Here is a 23163-nt window from a genome sequence, read left to right on the forward strand (position 1 = left end):
GCTGTGTTGTTCTTGCAACTGTTAAAAGACCATTTTGTTGATGAGAACAGAAGGCTTTTATTTATTCATAGTGCTGGGGAGGATTGATCTACACAGAAAGGTTAAAAAGGACTAAACATGAGCAAACTGGGAGGGGGGAAGTGACTAAGAAGGATGTCAGCATTAATAAGAGCAGGAATTAGGGTCGCGCTGTGGGTGAGAAGTGACAGCTCATGCACAGCAGCACGAGGGAATGTTCCTGGAGAGCACTGCTCCCCGATGATGCGATCAGACAGGCTTCGGGGCCATCTCCAGGAATGGAGATGGGAAAGCCTTGGCAATCACTGTCTGCAGCTGCTTTGCAGCCCAACTGCTCCTTGGTCACTGTTAGCAGGGCTGGGTGTGGGACTGCTTACCCACAGCAATCTGTTCTCTTTCTGCTTCCTCCGATGGAGTCTACCTCAATAGGGCAGGGAAAGTTTAAACTGCTTTTCTGCAGGGACATAGGAATGAATGGCACTGCCTGCCTGCATTCCTCTGACAGGAGGCTTGCAATAGGCTGTGGGCAGGTTTATTTGTTTTGTTCCAGAGAAGGGCTCCTGGCCTCCAGCATAATACATGAACACCGCTGGGAACGAAAATCTTCCATAGCACTGCTGGAAGTAGCTACTGGTATGAACCAGTTAGCATTTGCAGGAGTGCAAAATGACTGTTCTCCCCATGGATCCTGTCCTCATTCATGCCCGCTGCAGCAGGAGGGAGCTCACATAGAGCTGATTTGCTTGCACATGTAGTTGCACTACCTGAACCATAGCAGCAACTGCACTGCTACTGATACGTTCATCCTTCAATGTTCTCCTGGGCTAGGAAACGGAATATAGCACTAGCTGTGTACCTGGATTGGTGCATCCTCTTCTAGGCTCTTTCTGAAATGGTGGGAGGTGTTCTTCCAGGAGAAATTCAAAGTGCTGCCCAGTCCCTTGCATATACACAGGTCCTGAAGGTACCGAATGCTGCAGACAGAGCTCCCATGGCAGGGTACCATGGCTGGCAGGCAGAGAGATCTGCACTCATGCAAAACCAGTGTTTCCCACACACTAGTGTTGGGGGGGTTGGGGTGAGGTGTGTAGGAATGCTATTATAGTTTCCAGCATGGAGTGGGGACTGCAAGGGGCAAGAGGAACCCCGTTGTCAGGCTGAGTTCCCCTTGCTCCCTCTGTATTCCCTCTGCATAAAACCCGGCTCTCCAAGAGTCAGGAAAACTCTTTCTTTTCATGTCTTTGCTAACGGTTCCAACCTACAGACTCCTGGCCTGTTCCTGTTTGTCAGATGAGGACTGCTGCGGGGGCATTTGCCACTGATAGTTCGTTAGAATTGCCAAGCACAGAAGGAAGTTCTTTAAAGCTTCAGATCAAACTTTGCAAGTACATTCCCCATGGGGAAAAGAGCCCTTTTGTTCTTCAAATTATCTTGACTTGTCTGTCTTTCAGTCTTTTTATGATGTTTCATTTGGAGTGGAGAAAGAGCTGCTAAGGGATGATTAATCTGTCTCACTGTGATACAAGTGTATGGACATAAATCTGTGCACGTAGCTCTGAAAACTGCTAGAGCGAAAGCTCATGACAGAGCAAAACCAACAGGAACATAAGGGAACACTTCAATGATTCTTTGACCCTTGATCCACATTAAGTGTGGTACAGACCCATGAGCCCTGCCTGGAATTCATCCACTCTCCCCTTGTAGCCCAGGGGAAGATGTCAAAAGCAGGCGCTGATGCCTGCTGCATGCTGTGTGGGCAGAGATAGGATGTGAGGGATATACCGGAGAAGAGCCATGCTGATGTGCCCCGCCTCTCATGTTCTCCCTTGTAAGCATCTGCTACAGGTTCCTTTTAACAGGGGGACCCCAGAGGAGATGGCTCTTGGCCACAGAGCATGACCAGTGCCAGTTTATCCCTGTTTTGACTCCGTATTCGGTGGGGTCCCGAGCCAGCCGAGCTCACCCTGGCCTTCCCCTCTCCAGATGTTGAAGGACGGGTGCAGTCAGGCTTATCTGCCCTCCAGGGCAGCGGGGAGGAATGCTCAGCATGTGCAGGGCACACAGGAGGTGAAACCACAGCAAGTAATTACAGGGTGAGAGTTCGGATGCCACGGTACACCATGTCATCCCTTAGGCAGTGAGCAAACTGTGAGAACCCGGACCAAAGTCCTCCTATAAACCAAATAGCTAATAAGTAACCTCACTTCTGCCACCCTTTTCTAGCTCTGTTCCAGTTCCCATGTAAACTGGGGCTACAGCATCTGCTTCTCCCAACACAGATGTGACTTACTAACTTGAAGACCTAAAAGCAAGATCAACTCAACTGGGAGTGATGACTGCTCTTGTAGCACAGGACCTCAGAGCAGCAGTGAGAGCTTGCTAAGGAAAACTGGTCCTTCAGCTTGAGCCTCTTTGACGTTATAGGCAAAATGATTCATGCTGCGAAGATGCAACTTTCCCCATGCATTGGACAAGCTCTTGAACACACTGTTTTAACTGGATAGGGTGTTTTCTCTTTGCTTTCCCCCACATTGCTGCAGGGAGTTGGGCTCTGTTGGTGGTTGTGAGATGGTACCTCCCAGAGGGGCCGCAGCTTGCATGCTTATCACACGGTGATGCTGAAATGTGCACAGAATAGAGGGTAGCCCAAGGGGAGTATCCTGTGGCCCAACTGCAAGCGCTTGGAGCTGGGTTTTGTTAAAGAGAGATGTGCCCTTTCTTACTGTTGTTTTTGAGAAGCTCATTACAGCCTTGTGCAGCCCAGTCCTGCTCTGTCATCTCAGCTTGGAGTCTGCCACTTCAGCACTCACCCCCCATTCACACTGGCATCACAGTCCCGAATCCCTGCCTGCAGCACATGGCATCTTCCAGGGCTGTAAGCAAGGCTTCTGTTTGAGGAGAGCAGCCACCCAACAGCGAGAAAGCACGAGGTGAATCATAAAAGCAAATACCTCCAGAGTCTGGCGCCCCAGGGGAAGCCACAAGCTGGGACTTGGAAATGCAAGTGTGGCTCTTATTTAGCTTGCAGATGAAACAGCACCGCAGAGCCAGGAAGCAGCTAGAGCACAGCAGACTAAAGATAGAGGCAGCGAGGCTGCACACGGCTGCTGGCTCTGACAGTGCACACATAAACCACAGTGGAGCATTGTGCTTGGAACATGTGGGTCAGGAAAGGTGCAGGGGATACTCAAGAGATGCTTCCTCTCTGCTCCACTCAGGGGATGAGACTGTTTCATGGACTTCCCATGAGTAATATTGGATCCAAAAGTGGAGAAACATGGTGCTATCTTTTAGGCAAGGGGGGTTGGAAATTGTGAGCACTGGATACATCTTTAGCAGGGACACATAGAGACGAGAAGACCTAAAATCAGACTTGTTGTGTCACCTAATGCGTGCTATGAAAACATGCCAAACCAAGCTGGGCTGCTCAAAGCCATCTATTTGTGTATCTGGCCAACTATTTGGTTTTAAGTCAGATTTAATTGTGGTATCATCAGTGATACAAGACAGGCAGGTCAGTTCTGTGCTGCAACCCAGAGCTGGATGCTGGGTGCAGGCCTTGTTTGGATGGGGGGGAAGGAAATGAAGATGCTCTTTCATCACTGCCCCTATATGTGGACATCACTGGATGGTAATGCTGGACTGCAGTAAGGATTGCCAAAGAATGGTTATGGTTTCCTCAGTTCCCTCAGTTACTCTGCTCCTAGTAACAGCTCAACCATTTCCTCACTGCTGTAGATCCACCCTATAACAATAGGTTATTGAATAAACAACAACATATCATCCAGTTGATCTTTGGCTCAGGTCCTGGCTGAGCTGAGCTTGCTCTTTGTGCAGCAGAGGTGTAGGCTGGGACACGTTCTACTCCCATCTTGCCCCATCCATCTTCTGTCATGAGCTCCATCAGGTGATGAGAAGGTGCTGCAGATCCGGCTCTCCTGGCTTGCTGCAAGGCCACTCAATGAGGGGAACCCTTTTGGGGCACGCTGGGATCTGAGGAGCTGGCTCTTTACTCCCAAAGGAAGGGGCCGTGCAACCCGCCCTCGTGCTCCTAGTTATTCACTGCTTACAAATGAGCAGAGGGAGAAATGTCAGTGGGTCATCCCATGAGACAGTGCATCTCCTCGGCAGCTGCCTCCTGAACAAAGCCTCGCTGTTGGCCTTCACACAAGGAGGCGTGAGGCTGAAACAACGGGCCCCAGTGAGAGGGGATGCAGCGGTAGGAGGAACAGAGTGCTCCCTTCGGAGCGCAGGCACTCTGAGCGTGGAGCTGTCAGCACTGGCCACTTTCCAGGCTGTGCTCCTCAACCTGTCACTGTTAACTGTTAACAGACTGCATGGCAGAGGAAAGACATGGCATTCATTCGGGGAGCTTCAAAGGCTTCCTTCTTCCAGTATCTGAAGGGGGCCTATAGGGATGCTGGGGATGGACTCTTCATTAGGGACTGGAGTGACAGGACAAGGGGTAATGGGTTAAAACTTAAACAGGGGAAGTTTAGATTGGATATAAGGAGGAAATGCTTTGCTGTTAGGGTGGTGAGGCACTGGAATGGGCTGCCCAAGGACGTTGTGAATGCTCCATCCCTGGCAGTGTTCAAGGCCAGGTTGGACGGGGCCTTGGGTAATATGGTTTAGAGCGAGGTGTCCCTGCCCATGGCAGGGGGGTTGGAACTTGATGATCTTAAGGTCCTTTCCAACCCTAACTATTCTATGATTCTATGATTCCTATGAGGACTGAGTCCTTCTGGCTCCCCTTCCGTGACTCTGCCTCTCAGATCAGAGATGCCCTCTGTGATAAAGAGGAGTGGGCCACTGAACACTGGGACTAAGTGATAGGGATTTTGGATGAGTGGTCCTGATAACCAGGACAAAGTCTTTGCTTTGGTGAGTAAGAGACACTAAAGAGGAAATGGCCTTGGCTGAACGAAGCTCGTTTTGTTCACGGTTTTGCTGCTTTTGTCTCAAAAGATCTGTGCAATTGTCACCTGTAGTCAGTCTGCACAGGTTTATGTGAATCCCCATATCAGGGTCAATTCTCCTTCCACAGCTGCTCAGGTAAACCCAGGATAACTGTGTCACCGTGTCGGAAAACAGGCTCAGGCATGTAACTCATAACAGCATTTCCTATTAGCAAAGGGGGGTTGGCAACCTCGTGTAATGTTTTCAACAGCTTACTTGCTGTCCCATAACCACTTTTGCTAGCTGCAGGCAGACGTCTGCATGCAAGATGCTTGAGAGTGGAAGGACAAGGACCAGATGGTTATTAAAGAGCCAAGACAGAGAGCAGATCATTTCACATTGTTAGTTATGTCTGTTATCTGGGGCTACTGGACAGACATCAAACTTGCTTCAAACTGTGCTCCAGGGGGCATTCCCTTCACTGACTTCCATGGCAGGATGTTAGTTCATATCAGCAAGGGCTTTGGCCTCAAGAACAGTGAGAGGAATCTGTACTCTTCAAATGAAAATGAATAAATAGATGCTGCATATACTATCAGTGGGCCTTCTTCATTAACTGTGTGGATGGTGGGATGCAGAGCACTTTCAACTAGTCTACAGGGGTACCAGACCATGGAAACTGAGCACATGCTGGAGGGCCTTGACAGGCTGAAGAAATGGACTGGCAGGGACCTCATGAAGCTTTAACAAAGGCACTTGTGAAGTTCTGCATTTGGGCAGGGGTAACCCCATTCAGCATTAAAGGCTGGGCACTGAATGAATAGAAAGCAGCTCTGCAGAGAAGGACCCTGGGGATCTTTGCAGGCAAGTTGAACACGGGTCAACAGTGTGACCTTGTGGTGAGGAAAGCCACCACATACCGAGCTGTGCTGGAAAGATTATAGCCAGCAACTCAGGAGAAGTGATTATTCTCTTCCATTCAGCATTCCTGGGACTACATCTGAATCACTGGGTCCAATTTGCTGCCCAGTAAAAGGAAAACATTGACACACTTGAGCAAGGCCAGAGGAGGCTGTCAAAACAATTAGGGTACAGGAGAACAAGATGTATGAGGAGAAGCTGATAAAACTGGATTCATTTAGCCTTAGAAGAGAAGGATAAGAGGGGATCTTATTGCTGTCTACAAGTTCTCAGCGGGAGGCCATGGAGACAGCAGAGCCAGACTCTTCTTGGAGGTGCATGGTGATGGGATGAGAGGGGATGACACAAGTCACAGCATGAGAAATCCCAATCATGCACAAGGAGAAGGTTGTCACCATGAGGGCAGTGAAATGCTGGAGCAGGACCCAGACAGGTGGGGAAATCTCTGGCCCTGGAGATGTTTAAAGCTCAGCTCAAGGTTCTGAACAACTCAACTGAATGGGAAACACTCTGAGTAGGGCCTTCAGCTGGGTAATCTCTGTATGTCCCTCCCAGCCTCAGTTACTCTTCATGAACTAAAGCACATTCTCCCTGCTGGGATTTGGGATGTTGCTTCCAGAATTAAGGAACAGAAAGTTTTGAAGTGGGGGAAGAAATGACCCTCTTAAAAGGAGACTTGACTGGTATCTACAGTGAAGAGCTGCTTCATCCTCAGGGAGATGCTTTTCAATGTCTTTGCACAAGGAGAGAGAGGAAGCGTGTTTATTTTCACCTTCACAGGGACAGATATTCCTTAGCAACAGCATCTCCGGAATGGGACAAGCTTTGCTATTGTTTATTTCTCAGATGTGCCTAATTTGGAGGAGGTTGGTTCAGAAGCTCATTACTGATGATTCCTCACCTATGACTGTGTCTTCATACCCATGTGGAGCTTGTCACCCTAGTGAGTTACAAATGGCTGCTCCGAGCCACTGAGCACCGTTTGAAGAGTACAGAACTTCAGTGTATGTAACTCCTGTTGGATTAAAACATGCTCTGGTTCCCTTCAATACCTTCTTAGATTGAGACCAGGCATCAAAGGAGCAGAGTCTGTCCCAGGTTAGTGTCTAGTTCAGCACTAACCTGGAGGAACACCCTTATTAAGGAGGGCAGCATTTAAAGAGAGCTCCTATTTGCACCGAACAAAGGCAAAGGACGGGCAGCTTTACAAAGTAAAATGTATAACCGGTTGATAAATGACCTAAAACTGCCATTTCATCTTCATTGTTAATGCACTTTGTGCCCTACCGACATGGGAAACCTCTGACTAAAGTTGTTCTTTATGAACGACTGGCTGCAGTATCGCAGGGAATTATTCACTAAAGGAAGCAAAACTTTCTCAGACTTTGAATGAGAGAACTGATGTTCCTTGTAAGAGGATTTGGGGTCTGAAGGCACGGGGAGCTCACTGCGGCCGCCCGCGTTTGTGGGTTCGGATCAAAACTGCGGCAGTCTCATTCCGGTTTGCACTAAAGGTTGTTATGAACAGATTCCCTGGGCCTGCCCCAGGCAGAACTAACTACTGCACCGTGGTGGTTAGCACGGTGTGAAACGCCATGAGCTGGTACAGGGTCCAAGCATCCAACAGCCAGGCATCAGTTCCCCGCAGAGCGCGGTCCTTTCATGGCCCATATACTTCTATGAGGTTAAGCTTGGAGGCAGGGACGCAGAAGCAGGCTGTGTGCTTAGGAGTTCAAATGTTCACTGTTTGATTGTTTGTTTGCTCATTCATAAAGCACGCTGTGTTGTTACAGAGCTGCTGTGCCCGGTTCAAACTGGTGGCTTTCCTCCATCAATAACTAGCCATAGTGATTTCCCTGGGGGTAGCTCTCTCTGTTACAGACCGTGAGCCCTTTAAGGAATTGTCTCACAAGCCCTAAAACTAATAAACATCTTTCTTCCTACAAAAGATGCAGAGACTTCCTAAACCCCAGTATGTTCTCTGCAAACAAGACACTGAACGTTGCAGCAACCAGCCCTGAAAGCCAAACAAACAATGAATGAGGGGGAAATGAATCCTTTTTTGACTCACATACTTGGATTCTTCCCTCTTTAATCAGTCTGAGCGTTGCAGAGAAACATATTTGGTTACAGTGCCTGGTGTTTTCAGTTAATCATGTTCCTCCTATTGCACAGTCATTTTGAATGTGAAACAGGACATTGGTTTGTTTATTAAAACACACTCCTGTTAGCAGCACAGACAGGAAGGCACTCCCTGTGTTATCTGGGTTTCTATCTGTATCTATCTATAGCATCCCTCCATTGTTCACACATGGCCAAAGCTCAGGTTTTAAGCCGGTTTGCTTGCTCCAAGCAGGCTCTCCCAGGCTCCTGATCCTCACCTTCTGTCCCAGTCCATTCCTGCCCACTTATGTATCATGTAGCCCTTGGACCTTCTCTGCTTCTGCCTGTCCTTCCCCTTTGGGGCATCAGGCTGGTCTTGCATGTGCCAGACTATTTTCCTATTGTTCCTTCAAGGATGGTGTCAGTGTGTGCACACTGCAGCTTCTCTTTCATTTCAGAATGCCTTTCATTTAAAACCATGTTTATAATGTGATTCTTAGGTGGGTTGGGGGTTTAGCTCTCAGTGACTTGAGCTCTGATGTCCCTACATGCAGTGCATGCTTGCACCCTCTGAAGGTGGTAGCTAAATGTCACTAACTTCAGTGGGGCCAGGCTTTGACTCATGGGTTTCAAGGTTGTTTTTCCTGTTTTAGCAAGAAGCTGACATGTCTGGGAGTGTTCTTTTGGAGAAGAAAGGATTATTTTAGCTGCCAGAGGGGTGTACAGGGAACTATGGGAGTCCTGGCTGGTGATCTGGGAAAATGATTCCAGGTTTGAAGAAATGAAGCTTCATTAATCTGTGGCCGTGTGATCCCCTTCGTTTCCAAGCCCTTTAGTAAAGCAGAGCATCTGCTTGGCCTCCAGTTCACTCTCCCACCCGGGTGAGATTTTCCAGCACCACAATAACATTCCTTTCAGCCTTGAACATCTCCTGCCTTTATAATAACAAAGTGAGGACTGCAAAAGATCTCTCAAAACCTAAGGCCATCTGAAAGAAGCCTTACCTGAAGGTGTGTGTGGAGCCCACTTTGAAGTCATCCGTGCATTCTGGTGCTCAGGGAGCTGGTTGCAGTGGACGTGTTTGAGTTTCATAATGCACTAAAAGACATCAAATGAGAGCTTGTCAACCCATTTCTAAGCAAGAGCCTGTCCTCAGGTGGCAGCATGTCTTGGTCTGTGCCAGCTGTGGACAAGTTTTAGCGACCTGAGGTAGAAAAGTTCTTTTGCTTGGTATTCTGAAGACTTCCCTTGATGGCACATAGCTTTAGGTCTGGCTACAGGCTGCTATGTTTCAATAGAGAAGCAGTTTTAGGAGCCATGGATGTCTCTTGCAGGTAGTGATCCCCATTAATCGTATGATTGATCCTACATAAAATCATAGAATCATAGAGTAGTTTGGGTTGGAAAGGACCTTAAGATCATCCAGTTCCAACCCCCCTGCCATGGGCAGGGACACCTCACACTAAACCATGGCACCCAAGGCTCTGTCCAACCTGGCCTTGAACACTGCCAGGGATGGAGCATTCACATCTTCCCCGGGCAACCCATTCCAGTGCCTCACCACCCTTGCAGTAAAGAACTTCTTCCTTATATCCAATCTAAACTTCCCCTGTTTAAGTTTGAACCCGTTACCCCTTGTCCTGTCACTACAATCCCTAATGAAGAGTCCATCCCCAGCATCCCCATAGGCCCCCTTCAGATACTGAGCTCCAAGAATGCAAAACTTCCTGTGAATGGCTCTTCACAGGCTGTGAGGGAGCTTGAGCTGGTGAATAGTAGAAATATCTTTAGTAAATATCTTAAAGTATCTCACCTGTATTTAAAGGGAGGAGGCAGATAAATAAGAAAGGTTAAATGGTAGCTGTATAACATTTTCTTATGCCCAAATGCTAAGCATTTGCTCTCAGAACTGCTAAGGAAGGCTGTGGATGGAAAACAATCAATCATATGTCCCATAATAGCATGCTGGTTGACCAGTTTGGTAGTTCCGTGTTTGACTGAATTTGTATTTGGGATTGCACCCGGGAACTTGACCACTTCACAAACAATGCAGTAGTTCTTCAGTGCCAGCTACACCTGTGCTGTAATCCACCCTCCATCAGTGTTCCCATGGGTGGGAATAACCTCTTGCAACCACAGGTGAGATTTCCCAGGGCATTATAACCGATGCCACAGAGCCTGTCCTGTGCACTCAGGGGTTAATGTCTCTGAAGCTCCCGTCTGCAGATTCAGTTCCTGGGGAAGGCTGTTATACCCACAGCATCCCTAATGCGGGGATTTATTCCAGGCTTGGCAGTACTCTCCAATTTGAGAATCCTTGTTTAGCTTCAAAAGTGAAGTAAAAAAGGAAAGTGCTGAATTGTAGATGGTACAAAGCCTAATGCTCACAGCCCAGATCCCTGAGCGTTGACATCCTCTGCACTGCACTGATTTTCTGGTTCTGAATTTACCAAAGACAAAGTGTGCCAGGAGACCCTGGCAGTTTGATGCTAAAAAATAGGCAGCCTGGTCCATAGTGGTGCCAAGTTCATGCTCAGTTCTGTGGAAGGGGAAGGGAAAGGGGGTTTGGGGCTTTTCTGAACTGTGACTGCTTGACCCAACCTGTTATTTTGGTTACAATCCTGTGCCTTTTTGTGAGCTTTGCACCTATCCTGCCCAGATTTTGAAGAGAGCTTTCTCTGAGCTGCCAATACGCCCTCTCTGACTGAGTGCCAAGCAGCTTGCATCGCCTAAAAGCAACATACAGATCCGTAACCATCAACAGCTCAACACTTGTACCTGTGTGTTGTTCACTAAGTGCAGACCTGCCAGCTAGTACTCATTGTCTACTGTCAACCAGCCGTGGTTTGAAATGAGTAATAGAGCACAGAAAGCAATAACCTGCCTGTTTGATCCGGGCTTGTTTGGGAGATAGGTATAGATGTAGCAAGGATTCAGAGCTGCAGGGAGGGGAGTTACAGGGAAAAAGGGGATCAAGTGCCAAAAAGCAGCTGAAATAATGCCACTGAAATCAATCTCTGCCCAGAAAGGACAAAGCTTTGCTGCAAGACCAATTGAGTGGAGCTATTTTCTGCTGTGCTCCTTTCCTTGTGCACCAGCTAAATACCACCCAGCCCTGAGCCAACTGGCAGCCGTGGGGCTCTGCTCTGGCATGCTGGGAAGGGTTGTTCCACCCAGGAATGCTCCCTGCCAGACCTGCTTCATCAGAAGGGTTCTTCTTAATTGTGTTGCTCCTGGGCAGGTCTGGCAGGGTTTGAGGAGCTCCAGCTCTGTGTGGGTATAGCAAAAGCAAGCCTGCCCTTATTTCAAGTAATCCACCTGCCCCTCACTCACTGAGGTTGTGTAAGGTGGGTATACAAAGCTGTCAGCTCTGAATAGCGGTGTTCCCTTCATGTCTTGTCAGGAACGGGGACAAATCCGGTCTAATGAGGGTGGCACTGCCATGTGGTGATGTGAAGGAGGGAAGCAAAGAGCAACAATCTCTTTAGCTCTGTGGGAAAGCTCCCTTTGGACAGGTTGATTGAGGACTGGAAGTGCAACCCATGGGGAGAACTGATCCTGAATGCAGGACTTTGGGAGCTCTGCTTTGCTAATGAGCTTTGGGAGGATTAATTGATTCAACACCTTGCCGGTGCCTTAGGAAGTGATTCCCTCTTTATAGAAGCATCATGATTATTGTTATTCATTTGCCAGTTGCTGGAAAAAAGATATAACAGAAAAAAAAATCAGTGCCAAGATTGCTTTGGAATAGGGAAACGCTGTGCTCCAGTGCCAAGAATCTCACAGACTAAACAGAACCCACTGGGAGCCCTTGCTCCATACGGGAACTCATGTTTATTTTAACATGTAAATAAATTGGGTGAAAAATGGGTCTTTTAAATTGTTTTTTGTGTGTGTGTTTGTTATTGATGTGAGTTCCCAATGGGTGGTCTGCACGGAGGGGAACCTTTTGAAGATAGCTTGAAAGGGAGTTGTGCCTGTCCCCCAGGACATTTGTCAGCAGCATGGAGGGAGCTCTTACATGAGCTAGCTTTCATCTTCTGTTCTTCTTGATGCTTAATCTACTGTTAGCAGGGAAGAATTAGGCCTGTCTTCCCTGAGCTGAATTGATGCGATTGTTTCCTCAAGCATCACTGTACTCAAGGCACACGTATGGGGCTTGCAATGCGAGGAGCTCGCTCGCGATGCAGCAGCGTGCTGGGCAAGGCTCCTGCTCAAGGGATCAAGAGGTGGGTCATTAACTTGCAGCTCTCTTTGGAGGGGAACAATCAGGCGGGTTGTGCAAACTCTCAGGCAGGGCAAATGAAACCGTCTTTAAGCAAATAGAAGAGCACGAAATGAATGGCCTTTGTGAAGGGAAAAATGGAAATGTTTTCTAGTTAAACAAGCTGTCATTTAGGACTTAATAGCATGTGCGTGTCGGAGAGCCAACCCGCATGCCAGTCGTGCTTTGGAATCAATGGGCAGGGAAGGGGGTTGTGCAGTCCCGCTCCAGCACTGGCTGTTTCATGGAAAACTTGGACATCTGGAGTTGGTGCCTCAGTTGTTCTAAAGCTGGAGCTTGGACCAGGAAGTGAATGCAAGTGGATTTTCGACCTTGGTTTCATCAGGGAGAAAGTAAAGTTTGCACCTTTTTGGGGGGATTTTATGGTACTAAAACAAGGTAAGGAAATTGTATATGATTTTAAAGCTAAATTAAAAGAGAAGGGAGATTGCCTTTGGCTGCTCTCCTCTGCCAGTGAAACTCTGGCTAACATTAGTGGTATCTTAAGTCGTATGTGGAGAGCAGAAAAGAAGCTCTTCTCCGTTCTTAAAAGATCAGCAACAAATAGGTCAAGTGAACTCAGGAGACCCTGGATTAACTCCAGCAATGTCCATGCAATCTTTTCTGCAGTACCTAAGCACTGGTTCAATGTCATGGCAGAATAAGTCTTTGAAGAGCTGCTCTGATGCTAAACCAAGTCACCTCAATGATACTGTAGGAAATGATCTGCCTCTCATGAAAGAGGGCAAAATCTCAGTGCAACACTGCAAGAATAACAGTGAAAAGTTATTCTAGGGCCTTAAATAAAATCACTTAGTGCCAGATTATAAGACTCCTTAGAGGCACCATACGTTGTGCCTCACTGATTATATATCTTACATTTATAGTGTGGTTTTCAACCCATGGGAAAAGAGATTAGATAGGAATCATTTCACCCATCACCAAAGGAAAGTCTTTTGCAGAGGAGCTCAATGGCCGCTCAGCCGTCTATGCCAGCCCTGTGCAGTGTGTTCAAACCCCTGATCCCAGAAGCCTGGCGGAGAAGGGCATTCCCTTTGGCTCTCTTTTGCTTTAGTATTCTTGAGGGCTGGTTTGGGAGGTGGCATTGCAGAAGGGGCTGAAGAAGAAAGGAGAATACGGTTGTGTATGGACTTTGTGGAAAAGGAACTGGGCTCCATATTCCTCTGTGATGGGGCTTAGCTTCTACCAGCCACGAAACAGCAGCATCCTGGTGGATAGGGATGACAAAGCTCCAGACAGTGTGGGAGGTGACTGTGGTATATGCAGGCTTTCACACTGTCTTATCCCCTTTCATTACATGTCCCAGGAGACACTTACATTCCTACTCTGGCCGCAGTGGCTGCTGTTTGTAAAGGCAGCCTGCGAAGGACTCGTGATTTTGCAACACACCCAGATGGGGTTTTTCAGCATGGTTTTCATGAGCAACATGATGTTCCAGGAAGACTTTTAAGGAACTGCAAATCAGAGCCAAATTCAGCAACAGCAGAAGGAACAGGCGAGGCTTCTACAGCCAAAGGAACCGCGCTTGTATCCATTAGGGATGAATTGACTGCTAACATTGACAACAACAGTTTGCCTTGTTGGGCAGACTCAACCACTGCTGTGACATGCACCAGGTCGTTTTGTTTGTCATCTTTGGAGTACAGAAAAGATTCCCGATGGCTCCAGCATGCTGACCCGTTCCCTGCTCCCAGCAGAAGGCACAAAGGATTGTAGTGTGGAAAATTGCCTGTTCCTTTTTTTTTCCCCTTAACCAAGACAACAAACAATATAACTGTGTGTGTGTGTGCACCATGCTAAAAATATCTGAGCTCTGCAAATGTGCCTCTGATGTGGGAGGAGGCGGCTTGCAGTTTGCTGCACCCTTTGTGTGAGGCAAGTGAATAAAAACTATCCAGCAAATGCCGAAAGGAAAATGATTTTCCTGAGCTTGGGAAGGAAGAGGGAAGCTGACGGACTTCTGTGTCCAGGGTACGACTCCCTTTTGGTAAGAGAGAGGAAGAATCCATCTAATTCTTAGTTACATGCTCCACAGATAGATAAAACACCAAGGGTGGAAAGATACTTCTGTTGGGTACTGTATCTAATGGGTTTATAATGTGCCTATTGCCGTGGAAAACCCAGCGTATTCCCTGTATATAGGTGGTATGAAGGAAGGGATGCTGAGGACTACCCAGATGGAGAATTGTGGTCAAAAGTTACTAAGGATAAGCATGGGGTTTCAGATCCTCAAGGAACATAAAGATGGAAGCAGTGATGAGAGAATACCCTCTCCTTTAGGTTCTAATGCTGATGTGAAGTAGTCCTGGAAAAGCCTTAGACCAAATATGCACAGTGGAAAGCTTGTCAATGCTGCAGAGCAGGTTTACTCCACACTGTGCCCCGTGGTCCTGTCTTCTGGTGGTCCAGATCATGGACCTGCTCCCTTCCAGCCTAAGCACTGCTTTTTCTTCCTATGGAAACCAGAGCTGTCGGAGAGGAAGAGAGAGATGGTGCACAGAGAAGGCCAGTCCAGCACAGTAGCTGACCTACATGTCAGCTTTACTACAGTCAAGCAGCATGGCAAGCCCTGGGATGGCTTGTCCTGCTTCTCCTCACTCAGATATCTCTCTCTTGTCCTTGCTCTCCATCTCCATGCAAAATGAAGACTACTTACATGGGGGGCAGACAATGCTGAATGCCTCCAGGCATCAGACTTGATCTGGTTGGGAATGGAAAAAGATAGGGAAAATAAGACCAGAATGCACTCCCTTGCTGTGATAAGCCTGTTCTCAGGGCTAGGAAGCCGCTTTGTCGAGTAGGAATGTGCAGATGCACTCAGAGATGCTTCCTGTGTGTATTTGCTCTGAGCGGAACGTTTGCTTTGCTACTGACAATGCAGGCATAGGCTGTTGACTTCTCCAGATGTTGTCTGTCCTACTTTGAAGCTTCTTCCTGTTGTTTTAGTTGTTTGTGGGTCTGAATGGTGGATTAGATGTGCTGCTTGTTAAACAAGCAATTAAACATTGAGAGCTTTGCAATCCAGTATGTTTACTGAATGAGCTTTGCTCACTTGATGAAAAGGATGTGTACTTGATTCATTAGCAGACAAGCAGGGTCGGTGCAGTAGTGAACTGGTACAATTCAAACTGTTTACTAGTTTGTTAATATATTTTTTTGCATTAAACCTTAAAAAAACACCCAAGCAGAAAATCAAAGCTTAGCACAACATTTGCTGGGTAAACCCATTAGTAGTGCCTTGTGTGTTGTCTCACCCACATTCTCCATCTCTGTGCTTTCTCCCATCGCCTCCTCTGCAAAGCTCCACAGCTTTACAGCCTGGGATTAGAGTTCATTATTACTTTTAGAGCTTGCACTACCTTGGACCAGGGTCTGTGATGCTGCCCTGAGGTGGTGGGTGCTGTATGAGTGCAAAAACCTTACTCAGATGAGTTCAAGTAGGCTCATAAATACAGACATCAGCTGTAATGCCTCAAGACACCCCTAAGCTAACTGCAAGCTGGATGTGAAGCCACATAGACAGGAAACCAAGTGTGCCGTGTGGACGTGCGCTGGCAACCGCAGCTCTTTAGAGAGGAGCGTGTCATGGTTGTGACCTCACATTGCCCTGTTGAAACCAGGGGAAGTGTTGTGATGAGGAAGTCACAGAGCTGTGATTCTCATGACACTTCTCTGTTGTCTCCTTTGGATGTGGTTAGTTCCAGTTCCTGGGTGCAGGCAGTTCCCCTCTTCTTGCACCCACTGCCTCACCACCGGCACTGTGGAACCACTATGTCAGAGTCATTTCCAGCAAAACCCGAAGCAAATGGCTTTACATCAAAGCTGAACCTGACCTTTCATTCTTAATACCTCTAAAGGCAAGTGAGAAAAACATGTCAATATTCTCAACTGTATTGATGTTGGTTTGTGCACATCTTTCATCTAATAGGAGAGGTCTTAGTTCCTCACCCCGGAGCTTTCTCAGCTGGGAGATCCAAACTTGCAATGAACTCATTCTCTGGTGGAGAATTCTCTGGTTTCTTGGAGGGGAAGAGAGAAAAACAGTCAAATATAAAGAACAGAGCCTAGCAATGCCAGCCAGCTAACCTTGTGCAAGGGACTGGAATAGCATCACAGCAAAGACATGTAGAGCCTTCCTTTACCATGCACGCAAACTGCTCCTCAAGCATCGCTCTGGTGGATGGCAAACAGTGATTTAATAGTTAAAAGCAGGGTCAAAAGGTGGGTTCATTAAGTTACTAATAAAAACCCCAGGAAGGATGCTTGTCCCAGCTATTGCACAGGTATTTCTTGGCTCCCACAACCCTAACTGGCTGTTACAAGCAGTATCACTGGTATATGGTAAGAGCGGGGGATTGGCCCCATGCTGAGGACCAAGGAGGCTTCCTAGAGCTGTCTCTGTCTCATCCAGAAATAGAGCAGAGCCTCACAGCTCCACAGCAGGGCATCATGGCCTACACAGACCTGGTTTGCTATTTCTGCTTGCTCAGCTGTCTCACACAGACACTGAAGAGAGACTAGAAACAAGTGCAAGTATCACCAGAGAAAAAGAGTTGGAAGTGCAAAGCTTTGCAAAGAGAAATGTTCCTCTCTCTGGGCTCTTTAACTCATATTAACCTGATAGATTTGAGATTTAGATAAGAGGGATATAACACATTTAATGCCCACAAAATGAGAGGAATGGACAGTATAAAAGTTAGGGAATGCTCGCTTTCCATGGGTAATAAAAAGCAGTTAAAGTTAATAGACCCACTAGCACATACATGGCTTCTTAGACTATTACAATTTGCATCTGAATTGGCTCTCTGATTTGTTTCTGATCACTGAGCCATGGCAGATCCACTTGCTGGATCACATTTTGGCAGGGATTGGGGTGTATGCATGGAAAGCAGAACTGGTACCGTGTCAAAATAGCATGACATCCCTGGGTTTACCTGGCAGCCAACGTGAGTGATTGCAGTGTTCCCAGCTCTGGAGAGCACCTGGCAGGACAAAAGAAGGACAAGTCTGCGGCTCAGTGTTTCTTACATGGAGTGTCTTTAGTCCAGCTTTTTATTAGCCATTCTGCTTGATTTGCAGGGTGCTTTTCTTTGCCTGGCTTACAGGAAAATCAAGTTCAGACACACGGATTTCTTCTGTTATGATATTGCCAGCAGATCTGTACCTTTCAGGCTGGGTGGGTGATGCTTTCCTTTGCTGCTCACTATGGTGGGTACCATCCAGCAGAACAATTATCAGGCACTTCACATCCTTGGACAAGTCGTTGTCCCTTTGTGCCTTTAAGTATGCCTAAGTGCCCACTGGAGAAGGCCTTGGGAGGCACACAGCAGGAGGGAGATGTCTGAGACTCCCTAATGCCCTGTCCCTATGGATGGGATGTGTTTTCCCATTCACAGTTTTCCTTAACAACCTGCTCGGACCAACGATGAGCAAGGAGACTGTTTGTAAGGAAGAATCCTATTTGTGGTAGATAACAGCATGTATGTGTGCTCAGGTGAGCATGCAAACTGCTTCCCCAGGGTGGTTATTAATTTCAAGCCCTTGCAAGTTCAAAATTGCCTGGGACTGTGTTGGTGGCGATGCTGGCTCCTGCTCTGCCAGGGATGCCACTGTTCCCATAGCAACTCACCAGCTCCCGTTTTAGTCTTTCCCTTCCCTTTGATCAGACAAGATAATACCCAGCTACAGAGCCAGCTAACAGTGCCCAGGTGCGGCACAGTTTGCATTAGCTCTTGCTTAGGTACTTACCCACTGCTGGAGTCTGGTGCAACCTCCATCCCCTGCCCTTCTCTGCCGAGAGCATTTCACCTCCCAGCAGGGCAGGTTTCCAGCCCACGCAGTGCTCCAGGGTGTCAGGAGGAAAGGCAGGACTCTGCAAAGCTCCTGCACACCCAGTCCCTGGAGAAGGCTGCGTCTATGGCCCATGAAGTTTATAGCTCCATAGCTAGTGCTTGGAATATTTCTGTGTCTTGCCAAGGCTCTACACAGCAGTTACTGCTGTACAGTGAGCCCTCAGATCCCAGCAGCTATTGATCCCTGGGGGAAAACCCCCTTTCCCAGGATGCAGTGACCCACCACCTCTACAGCAAGGCGAGACAGCCGCTCTGCTCTCCTCACACTGTTACTGATGGGTGCAAAGGGATTAGGTCTGCACTCTTAGTTTGGAAGAGCAGGCAGGAACACAAGGGAATCTAAGATTTCTCTTAATCAGACCATGGACAGGATGGTGCTTTTTAAACCACTCTGTGCAGCTTCCTTTGTACTCCTGCAGCACTCTTTCTGTTGAGTGATGACTGCAGGAGAAGGTCAAGTGAGGACACAAACAATTCAAGAGGCATGATTCTGTTAAAACCCTCCCTTATTGCAACCACTGCTTTGAATGACTTAGATGCATGCTCTGCTCTCTTCCCCTACAGTTGGCCATGGGCAGAGCGAGGGCGATCGTATGGTTGTCTCAGACTTCCATGTCTTCATCAGGGACAGCTTGCAGCACATTGATCTCATGAAGAAAGAGCACCCAGAGCTGCCCGTTCTCATCCTGGGGCACTCCATGGTAAGCACCATTCCCTATCCCTCCCACAGCACCAGGACACGTGCCATAGCACGGGGGTGTTCTTGTGGATGGCAGGAAGTAAAGAACTCAGCCCACAGCAGGAAGGACAAAACCACAAGGGACCTTCCCTTCCGCTTCATTCACTGCCTGCTTTGCCAGCTTGCCTTACCCCATGAGATCCATCTGGAGTACAGTCAATCCTCAACTTTTCTGCCCGGATCATGGTCCTAATTAGTGCCATTTGCAACAGTGGGTCTACTTTTTAATAGGACCTTTCATTCACACAGGGTATATGCTAAGTCCCGCCACATCCCTGCAGCATTAGGCTTCTCCTTTCATTTTCCCCAGTAACCAGGAGGTTAAGCCTTCCAAAGCTCTGTGAGCAGCTAGGGGATGAAACACGAAAATACCCTGTAGCCTCATTCTATTCAACAAGCTAAGAGGGAAGTGTACGAGGGATTAGGGCTGCAAAAACAAAGGCACTGATTTGGTGAACAGATCTCAAGTCTGGTTCTGACAGCACAGGCCAAATCCCTTTATTCAGGCCAGCAGTATTCCCACTGATGTCATTGATCTGCTCTCCCTGCCTTCCCAAAGGAGAAGAAAACGAATGAGTGCTTTGGGATTCAGCCCATGCTCAGATAAACAAGTGCTCTTCCATAAGAAGGCATGGCATGCTCCCAGGTGCTCCAAAGCTGCGCTAACAAGGAGCTGATTTCCCAGCGAGGTCTTTGGGATGCTTCACGCTGCCACTGCGGTTAACAAGCCCCTGGTTCTGCAGCAGGGTGGAAGTTCACCAAACATTCCCTTGGCAACTAATCCTCTGCGGACTTCCCTGAGGAAGCAAGCCAGGTCCTGTCCATCCCCATCAGCCCTGTCCTCATGCAGGGGGGTTCAGCCTGGCCCGTGTTCAGCTCTGAACCAGGGGATGGGTGCTCACTGGGCACAGCACTGTGGGGCTGGGGACCCTGAGGAGAACACTGAACTAGCAGTGATTAAGGAGGATTTTGGGGTGGCTTTGCTGTTGCCCAGGTTACCAGAGCCGCAAGCATGGCACGAGCCCAGCTCCACAGCATCGTCCCAGTGCAACACCAGTCTATCACACTGATAGAGCCTCAACTTTCCAAGTCTCACCTGAACAACCATTTGAGGCTTCTTAGCCCTTTTCACTGAGGAGGACACAAGGCATCCTATGGAGCTGATGGACATTGCATAGAGAGTTCAATGTGATGAGAGGGTTTATAGGATGGGAACAGAAACCAGGTCTCTTCCCCATAAAATCCAGACACTGCAGTGCCCCTACTCCTGCAGCCTTCCTCACTAAACCCCTTCCAGCACCAGGATTACTGTACAAAGGTGTTGACACCTGTATTGAGCTGTGGGCTGTTCCTTTGCATTGCAGGGGGGAGCCATCTCCATCCTGACCGTCAGCGAGAGACCCAGTGAGTTTTCAGGCATGCTGTTAATCTCTCCTTTAGTGGTAGCCAGCCCAGAAGTCGCCACTCCCATCAAGGTAAGAGCAAACCCGTGTTGCACGTGGTCACCTCGCTCCTCCGCTGGAGGAAACACATTGAGACCTCTAGCCTTAAAACGCCAAAGCTCTGCTCCTCCTGGATGCCAGTCACTTCTGAGTGCTTCCCCCACTTGCTTTGCAGAGGGGAAGTGAATCCTGAACCTGTGCAGAAATAAGAACAACTTACTTAAGAGCGAGTGGGGTAGGGATGCTGCCTCGGGAGGTGGGAGCATCCTGTGCTTTCTTCACCACACCCTGCGGCAGCCCACACGGTGCTATCCTTCCCCTTCCTCTCCTACAGCTTTCTTCCTGACTCATGCAGAGCCTGGTGCAGGCGCAACACAGGCAAGTCAGGCCAAGGGTATTTTTGGTGCTTGGGAGGATGACCACTTTCAGAACAAAACTAAAGCTCTTGGATCCCAGGAATCCTTCTGGAGCCCCAACAGAGGCTTCCAGCTAAAGCATCACTGCCCCAGCAGCATCCCATTCGGCTTGGTACCACAGCTGGTTCTTGTGCAGACCATCTCCTCCGCTTTGCATTGAGGCTTTCCCCACTCTGGTTTGCCCTTCCCCAGGGAGGCTCTGCAGGGAGCTGACCCTCAGCTCTAAGGAGCTTTAAAAGGATAAACAACATTCCTAAAAGGAACTGGAAGCGAAGGGAAGGACCAGTTAAGCCAGCAGGAAGGACAGGCATCTCATTCCCACAGTACTCATTCCTTTATCCTTTCTCTTTTGACTCTTCTCCCTCTTGTTTTTATCCACTTCTGAACTATTTCTCCTGCTTTTTTCCCCCCTTCGGAGTGAAAGGAACAGATTGCCTCAGTATAATCCTGTCACACCTTCTGCTGTCGCCAGTGCCATCAACTGACCTCACCCATCACTACAAACACCAAAAGGTGCTTTTGAGCCACCTCCCTCCTCCACTGAAGGAAAGGCCTTCAGACCCCTGGCTTTAAAATGGAAAGCCCAGATGAGATCTGCACCACCTGGATGCTGATCAATACTTCCCTTCTGAGTGCCTCCCCCTCAGTCCCACCTACTTTCCAGAGGGGAAAAGTGAATCCTGAAGCCACCCTGTCTGGGAAAACTCATTTAAATAGGAGTCAGAGCACAAACAGGGGGGTTTAGGAGGCTGGGAGCTGACTCTTCACAGGTGAGGCTATACCTGACTCAGCATAAGGGTTCTGTAAGTGCATCTGTTATTCCTTACCTTGGAAAGGGAAGACTAGATATCAAGAACAAAAAAAGGAGGGTCAGAATCTGAGTGATTCACAGGGATTTACTCTCTGCTTCTGGTCAAGACAAGGAAACTAGGGAAAGATTTTCCTTCTTCTAGAGGAAGATGCTAAACCCTTCCTGAAATAAGGACTCACCATTTCTCTGGGAACTGGTACTACTGCACCAGATTGTTGCTTTGTGTCGGTGTAGGAAATCCCAGTCTCTAACTAAAGCATTTCTGCGGTGTGCATACGGTCTCTCTCCTAGAGAGTCTCTTGCACACAGCAATACAAGTGCACGCTGAGCTGCTTTCTCTTTCAAATCCATTGCTGCACCTCGAAACCAATACAAAATTAACTCATCTTTATAAGATCCTCGCTCTGTCAAATTTAGCTTGAATCAGTCCTGGCGTTGCAAAGGTATTTGCAAGAGGAAGGCGTGAAACGGGCAGAGTATTCCTGTGTAAACCCCGTTTAAATCACATAAAACACTTGTGTGCTGTTTCCTCCTCTGAAAGCCAAACCCCGCTTCATTGGTGTTGCTCCTCTGAGGCACAAAGGCTTTGGTTTTCCCTTGGAACTGTTAGGATCCTCGGCCCTGGGCCGTTTCCCAAGGACCCTTGCATTCATCCCTTTGCTGGGGAAGTTCCCAGCTGAGCAAGAATTTACCTTGGCCTAAACAAATGAGGGCTCAAGGCACCAACAACACCAGCCAGATCCACACTGAATCCTTCAGTCTGCCTGAGAAACACCTTCCCTCTGCCCCACCAGCCCAGCCTATGTGCAGGAAGACCAGATTCTGCTCTTTGCAGCCTCGTCGGTGCCCTGTGTCTGGATAGAAACATCCAGTTGCAAATCTGATTGGAGAGAGGTCTTGCTGCTTCCTCCTTTTTCATTGAGATGTGGAAGGAAAGTGTCTACACTGTGCATCGTGTACCATTAGTTAAACTAGCACAAAAAGTCATGAAGTCAGCTTGAAGTTCCACTTCCAGTCAAGGGGCACGTGTTCCCAAGCCTCCTTGTGAGCCTTTATTGCTTTTCACTCCCCAGTGACATTGACTTCAACCTTGCTTTATTCCTTTAATATCATAATTACTCTGTCATCGCTCATCTGGGATCTGCAATGTCAGGGGCTGCTCCAGAAGTGATTGCGCATCAGCAGAAGCAGAGACCATGTGTGACAGCCCCTCCGCAAGCAGTAGCTGGGGACTGGGAGGGCCATAAAACAGACCAACAAACACTAATGGTCTGGTTTATGACTTAAGTGCTGATCACTTCCTTAAAGACAGCATTCAAGGATCAGAGCAGAAGCTGGTAGCAACGTGCTTGTAGTGCTATTGAAACAAAAGGCCTTACCCTTTCTTCTTGCCAGTGGTTCCCAGCCTGCTGAAGGCTTTTGCTGCGTTCCCAGGAGACAAGCGAGCCCTGGATTTCCTTAGCCAATGCAGGCACATTTTGCTGCTGTTTATTTACAGGCTCCCTAGTGAATATGCTTATCAAGAAGACTGCAGCCTAGGCAACTACTGCAAATCACACCAAGCATCACTTATGTGCCGCAGTCTGAAATCAGAGCTGGGGCAGTGAGGAAAGGGCAATAAATCAACAAATCCCAGCCCTTCCGAGGGCTGGAAATGGCTTTTTCCTATCAAAGTGC

At 48.1% G+C, this 23163-nt stretch overlaps 1 protein-coding gene across 4 annotated transcripts in view; it reads left to right on the plus strand.

Moving 5' to 3' along the window:
* Nucleotides 1-23163, plus strand: part of MGLL (monoglyceride lipase) — an 84259-nt gene that overhangs the window by 55497 nt on the left and 5599 nt on the right. For all 4 annotated transcript variants that reach the window (XM_061357140.1, XM_061357143.1, XM_061357142.1 and 1 more), the window contains 2 exons: nucleotides 18643-18779; nucleotides 20182-20292. In XM_061357140.1, coding sequence (XP_061213124.1) covers nucleotides 18643-18779; nucleotides 20182-20292 — 248 coding nt within the window. The remainder of the gene's footprint in view (nucleotides 1-18642; nucleotides 18780-20181; nucleotides 20293-23163) is intronic.

Source organism: Neopsephotus bourkii, unplaced genomic scaffold, assembly GCF_033783945.1.
Source record: "Neopsephotus bourkii isolate Nb327-2 ecotype Australia unplaced genomic scaffold, CSIRO-AGI_Nbou_v1 NB_887, whole genome shotgun sequence".
Lineage (NCBI taxonomy): Eukaryota > Metazoa > Chordata > Aves > Psittaciformes > Psittacidae > Neopsephotus > Neopsephotus bourkii.